Genomic DNA, 7160 nt, shown 5'->3' with positions numbered 1-7160 from the left:
GGCGCGGGCCCTTCCGCGCGGGCCCGGCCCCGCTTCCTCGCTGTTCCGCCGCGCCCCGAGTCGCCCGGCTCGGTCCGACAAGGAGCGGGTGGCCCCGGGCCGGGCTCGCCACAGCCGGCGGCCCTGGGGCCAGGCCGTTGGCTCCCGGGAGGGACCGGTCCCCGGGCGCCGCGGAGGATTTCGCTGATGTAAACGTGACGACTCTGGTTTGTGGCATCCAGAGGGGAAAAACTGTCGTGCGCGGTGGTTTGCTCAAGGTGTGGGTAATTTTGAGTCTGCCCAAAGGGCCGCTGGTAACGTAAGTTACGCGTTTTCCCAGTACACGCACGCAGGCACGTGTTTAAGCTTTCATCATTTTTTGAAATTGCTTGGAAGTAGTTGGAACAGTACAAGAGTTAAGGTGAGCGACTATTTATAATGAAACAACGTGTTACTGAAACTCAGTTGTATTTTTAAATAGTAACAGCTTTTTGTGTTACTTACTTGCACCACAAGATGTGATTAAAAAGCAGCAAGCCTGTTTTGATGTGTTGCTTGTGTGTATGTTTCTTGCAGATGTCAGAAGATCTTGCTAAGCAGTTAGCTAGCTACAAAGCTCAGCTTCAGCAAGTTGAGGCAGCCTTATCTGGGAATGCAGAAAACGAAGATTTACTAAAACTGAAGAAAGACTTACAGGTGAGAACTTGATGGTATGAATAGCTGAAACTTTTAGGTCTTCAGCAGGTGTTTAATCTTCCTAAATATTTGGTTTGTAACAAAAATATATACTTGGTGGGTTTAGGACTTTCTTTTCACATAGTTTGATACAGTTATGGTAGGGTTGGCTTGAAAAAAACCTCTGAAGTACAGCCTATTTTAAACCTTTCTGGTAGATCAGTAAAAAAGATGTACTAATTGATACAGCAAACTCTTCTGCTGAAAGCTTTAGCCAGAGTGATGAAAGATAAACCAATGCTGTCTTTGATCTTTTTTTTTTTAAGTGTTTTTCAGAAAGTAATCATATTTTGTTGCTTTTACTGTGCTGAAGCCTGATGGTTGGGCTTAACATTGTGCTTTTCTGCTTATTTTTGAGTTGTCAAATAATTTGATCCAGAATCTGTTTATTCATTGCAGACATTTGCAGTGATAAAAGCTTTAGAGTGTAGTTCCATGTTCCTTGTATGTCTAAGCCTTCATTATCTTAAGGTTTTTATATAAGAAAGGAAAAGGATCATGTTCTTCACCTGCAGTGTTTTAAACATATGAGAGCATGCCTCATTCTTAAGAGCAAAAAAACATTTCTGGTCCTTAGGGTATTGTTCAGTGACAGGAAGACCACCAGCTTAATTTCAAGTTAAGTGGTATTTTGGATTCTCCTGTGTATAAGGACACATTGGCATATTAAAAAAAAACAGCTGTACTGTTCAGATTTGTTATGAGAGTGCAAGATGCTGCTTCATTTCTGTTGTAGATTGCTTTAGCCATCAGATCTAAAAATACATAAAACCACCCAGTACAAGAATCAGTGACCACTAATCTGTATGGAAATAACAGCAATGAAAATGATGCCTCAACCAAAAGATGAGTAGTGCCTCAAATCAGTGATCTGTAGAATTCCTTTTAAATTACAAAGGCTTTGTGCCCACAAGGCACTTTATAGATCATCTTGATATCCCTCGTTGTACACTGTTAAAAGCATGTGTATATTTTTATATTTTTAAAATGCACAGCAAAACCCATATGGGATGATATTTCCGATACCAACACGACCTCGGCTTTGATATGCAGAGATCATTGATGTGAAAGGACAACTTGCAAACTTTTTATAAAAGCTTTCTGCACAGAATGGGGAAGATCTTTACACTTTCGTCCCCAAAAGGTTTGCTATCCATATGTTCCACCTTGAAAATGACATGCTGTTTTGCAGACTTAATATATGCCAACCAAACAGTTATAAAAATGGGTTCAGTGCTTCAGTGTCCCAGCTAAACAGCTTCTTGTCTCTTCAGAAAGACTGCTACTATGTAATTGAAACATTTTTTTGCTATCATAAGTAGTGATGCACTAGTTCATTTTGTACTCTTAGCTTAATGCTGAGTAACAAGATTAAAATATTAGAAGAAGTTTTTATAAGTACTTAGCTTTTCACTTTTTGTTTCACTGAAGCACTTCTAGGACAGAGTCTGAGCACCCAGGAACTGAACTTACCTTTTGTATCAAGTAGAATTGATGGCAGCTGTCATCTTCAGTAATTGGAGATTATATCTGTGGGCATTGTGTTCTGGAGTATAGAGTTCTGTCTGGCTTTGTAAAGACCAGTTGGTCAGGAAAAATGTTGGCAAACTCTAACTGGTATTCTCTGTGGGTCACACCGTTGTGTCACAGGGATGTGGCAGCAAGCCATATTGTTCAACTCATTTGGCTGCACTGAGCTGCTGTGGTAGTCAAACTTGCTCAGAAGATTTCTTTGAATGAGCTATTCTATTAAAGACTTTAAAATGGTCTCATGGTTTGCAAGAAAATTAATGTTCCTATCTTGTGTGCAAGTCACTTTATCAAATCCAAAGAATTGTTGGTAGACTTGTCTGAAACTTTTCACGTTTGAGTTCTACAATAAGCCATCTATGAACGTGGCAAGAGTAAGTCTACCAGTGATATGAAAGTGTTCTCTACATACCTGAAACACTCAGGTGGCTTGTGCCTGATGTATTTTATTTGACCTGCTGAGATTAGGATACCTATTTCAAACCATGATGCATCCAGAATTTGCAGAATACAGCTATCTATGTGTTGAGGAATAGTTAGGGAGGGAAAATTAGGCTAATGCTGTGTGTTCTGCAGAGCGTTCTCAAATTAGGTAACTTGATAATCAAAATCTGTTCTGGTTCAGCTGTAGTACTATGGAAAATGGAGACCAAAGTAGTAGAAGTAATTGTGTATTTCTGTGGCAGTTGCAACTGATGGTGCTTACTGTTGCAGGTACTAACTAGCAGCATCTCATAAATGAAGAGCAGAACTTTTGTTAGGAAGGTGTTGGAAATTCAGATATTAACAGCTGCAACAGAAACAAACCATGAGGCCATTTGTGCCAGTTGTATAGTTTATCAGATAAAAATGCATGTAAGTTTATATTGTATTATCTTCTTATTTGGGAACTGCTTATGATCCTTTAGGTTCTCGAGGAATGAAGAACAGCTTCTTTAACCACTTTTTCCTGAGCTAGGCTTTATACACCCATAGATGAACTAGGATGTGAAACTGGGAGGAAAGTTCAGGCTCCACTGAGCCTCAGTTGAACATTGTTTATCTGTAACCCTCCCCTAATTTAAATATTTACTGTTAGTTAGGAGAGTGACAATGGTTCATGTTTTGATACTCAACTGAAGAATTTTTCTTTTTTAAGAACTTCAGAGTGGCTTTGCCTTATATGGAAAGTTTAAATGGCCTCTTAGGTGCTGACTCCTCTGACTTAACACTAGTGGAAACCAGTGATCTTGATTGCACAGAGTAAGAATATAATACTGGCAGCAAGTTGGGGAGGGGCTTTTGCATGCTTATGTCTGTGAATTAATAATATTTAAAGGAATTGGGGAAATTTGTTACTTTGTTACTGCTCTTGTTGGATTAGTGAGGGAATGCCTGACCTGAAATCTTAAGGTCAGGGAATTCAGAGAAAAACAAGTATCAAAATGACTTTAGGAAATCAGTCTTTAGTATGCACTTGAATGCTTTCTCTAAATGAGCGGGCTTTACAGAGTGGCAGTTGTGGACGGTATTCTTCCACTCTGGCTCTGGGTGATTCAGTTCAGCCAATCCACGTATTTTTGAGGAAACTGAAATCTGTTTCATCACTTAGAAATGCTGCAATTATCCTTGTAGTTGTTGTGTATTTGAGAGATCACTATATATAATATAGCTAGCCAGTCCAAAAGGGGAAGGGATGGAAGAAACTGCCAGCTATGGAGAGAATAGAAGCATTCTGTCCTATCATGTTTTGTCTTCACAGCACTGTCCTGCTGAATTCTTGCTCTGCCACATGTTGTGTGATTTCTGGTCAATAACCAACATCAGTTGCAGCCATGTGTACAGAGTCACACCCTGATTTTTTTGTTTGTTATTGAGACTGTCTTGCTGTATCTTTGTGCCTACTGATAAACAATTCACCTAGGAAGAAATGATATAAAATAACAGGTTACTCTTTGAAATTTTGAGGTGGGCACGGGCAACTTTACTGCAATACAGTGAGGACCACATACCTTTTTATCTGTGTTGTTGATGAGTGAATTTGTTAAATGATTAAAAAAACAAAATAAACTTAGTCCACTTTACATCACCTATTAATTTAATACAGTAACTTCAAAAAAAACAAACCAGTAAGCTTGGGGTAAAAATATTCATGGTAACAGAGCTTGAAAAATTATTCTTTGTGGGTTTTTTGTCTTTTATAGGAAGTCATAGAATTAACCAAAGATCTCCTTTCAACACAACCTTCGGAAACTCTTGCAAGTTCTGACAGCTCTGCTTCTGCTCTGCCCAGTCACTCCTGGAAGGTTGGGGATAGGTGTATGGCCATATGGAGTGAGGATGGACAGTAAGTGTAGAAAACTTCTCTAACAGTTACATGAAATAGTTCAATGGTAAGAGACTTTCATTCAGTTTGAACTGCCCCTAGGGTGACTAAAAGAAAAAGAAATTAGGAAAGAAATATAATATTAGCTATTATTATACTCTAAAAGGTCAGTATTTTAGATAAAAAATGAAGAGATGTGGGGTCATTTTCTCGAAATGCCCTGTTTGTCACTAACCTTATAAAAATAGGGTAGCTTTGGTAAATTACCATTTGCTAATGTAATAAATGGCAGACTTACATGAATTGATCTATCAGAGCATCCTTCAGGATGTATAATTCATAATTTGTCATTGCATTCATATATATGTGATTGCCATCAAGAAAAATCCTTGCTGTATCTCAGTTTGCCTCTAATTGGAAATTAATTTTTAATTGGAAATGCTGAGCTTTGGCTATGAAATAACTAGCTGTGTAATGTAACTATAGAATTAATCAGCCTTTTGGATTTAGTCTCCATTACATTATAGTCTGTGAAGTTCTGGGAACCCAAGCAGTTCATTCTGGCTTCATAATCTTTGAAATAAACATTTTAAAATTACTTTCTATACTGCAAAATGTTGCAGCTTTTTAAAAATTACTATTCACGCCAGACTAATATCCCAGTCATTACTGCTTAGAGAAGCAATATTGCTCAACGACTGTGGTTGTGTTTAACAGTGTAGTAACCACACAGAGATTTTTGTATAGCTGTTCCTACCCATCTTGGGTAAGAAACAAACCTAGAAGTGAACAGTTTTTCTGTCACAGATTGAGTAAAATGCTTTTGTGTAAGAACTTAAAAATTGAATCTTACTGTCGTAGGTCACCATTGGGTCATTCTTCTTGCTCTGATCACTGGGCTAGAGGATCGGAGCTTGGGGAAGTATGTGCCAGTGTCCACTGAAATGGATCTTACTGGATTGTTTTTTGTATTGCCTTTTTTTTTTTTTAACTCCCTGCTTCTGTTACAACTTTCCTTAACTGACCAGTGTTTCATGAAGAGCCAGCCAGAAATGAGTACCTCACGTGGTTTGTGTTTCCATGTATTTTCATCTAGCTCAACTCAAGATGTTGCTGGCCCACTAAAATCGCACAAGAAATTAATTTAGTAAATGTTAACTGGAATATAATCTATGAAACTTCTCATTTTATTCCTCTGTTTGTTTTAGATATATCCTTTTGCTTGGAATTTAGATTCAATTATTTTAAATATTTTTGGAAATGCCACTTTTTTTCATCTTCCCCATTATGAGGTTGGTTAGACCAAAAGGTTTCATACACATAAGTATGAAATGGACTGATTTCCTCTAAAATTTCAAAATGTCTGTTTAAGATCAACAAGAGAACTTTTTAATTTTGTAAGTGTTGAAGAGGGAATATTTTTGAAAGCTTCAGTTTTTCTTAATTCTTTTTCATATGGAGAAAAATGGAACCGGAGCTTTGCTCTTGTAAGCTGACATTTTCCGAAACTCCTCAGTGAATTCCCGGAAAGCAGTGTTCTGTGAATGCAGTATTTTGTTGGGTCTCTCTTTTTTTTCCCCCAATCCTATGACCTGCCAGAACTAGAACAAAATCAAGATATCTGATTAGATTGGCCCCAGCATTAATCATTAGTCTTGGCAACTGTGAGGCCATTGCTTCTCAATGCTAAAGGTCAAATACAGCAGATTCTGGTCTTTGTACTTGTGTCCCTTTGATTTTAAGGAAATAATCTCTTGGTTTGATTTGTGTATTGTCCCTGAAAATGAAGGCTGATATTTGCAAATTTTTTTACTTAATGCCATTAGCTGGTTGACAGTGTAGGTATTGACGGGCTGAGTATTAAAGCTTTACTCACATGCTTACAGCCATGATATCTTTACAGGTGTTATGAAGCTGAGATTGAAGAAATAGATGAGGAGAATGGAACAGCTGCAGTCACATTTGCTGGATATGGCAACGCTGAAGTTACACCTCTGTTCAACCTCAAGCCTGTGGAAGAGGGAAGAAAAGCAAAAGAGGACAGTGGCAACAAACCCATGTCCAAGTAAGTAATACACAGGCAGAAGTCTGAAAGCTGCTTTGTTTTTTTTCCCCCACAGTTATAAAAATTGACGGAATAGAAAAATTACTGAAATAGACTCATTTTGAAATTTTATGTCTCTTTAGTATCTTCCCGTTGGTTTGGAAAAGGATCTTAAATCAATTTAGCATATGTTTGGTAGATTATTGTTGCTGGTATTGTGTTTTATGTATCCTGGCAAGATAATATGGTTGACTTTGTTTTACTCTCATTAGGCTACCTCAAGATAGCAAGTGTGTAAGCAGTAGATTAAGAAAAGTTAGTACTTCATTGAGAGCAAAGAGCCTACAAGTTTCAGCCCAGCTCTAGCACAGGCTGTTCTCAGAGCTGTGGTTTGGCTAACGACAACTGCACTCACCAGTATGAAGGACTTTGGCTTCTGCCTGTCCCTGTTAGGACAGCTGTGTGACCCCATTACTGGGGAGATGTGCTTTACTCAGTATCCTGCTGTGTCTAACACAGAAAGGCATTTGTAAGGGCTGAAAACATCATTTTTTTTTTTGGGGGGGG

The 7160-nt window shown here is 38.3% G+C and overlaps 1 protein-coding gene across 1 annotated transcript in view; it reads left to right on the top strand.

Moving 5' to 3' along the window:
• Positions 1-7160, top strand: part of SMNDC1 (survival motor neuron domain containing 1) — a 14656-nt gene that overhangs the window by 4312 nt on the left and 3184 nt on the right. The window contains exons 2-4 of the mRNA XM_026851069.1: positions 556-675; positions 4428-4570; positions 6453-6614. Coding sequence (XP_026706870.1) covers positions 556-675; positions 4428-4570; positions 6453-6614 — 425 coding nt within the window. The remainder of the gene's footprint in view (positions 1-555; positions 676-4427; positions 4571-6452; positions 6615-7160) is intronic.

Source organism: Athene cunicularia (assembly GCF_003259725.1).
Source record: "Athene cunicularia isolate RWA chromosome 6 unlocalized genomic scaffold, athCun1 chr6_part1, whole genome shotgun sequence".
Lineage (NCBI taxonomy): Eukaryota > Metazoa > Chordata > Aves > Strigiformes > Strigidae > Athene > Athene cunicularia.
This window is presented reverse-complemented; position numbering and strand designations above follow the sequence as displayed.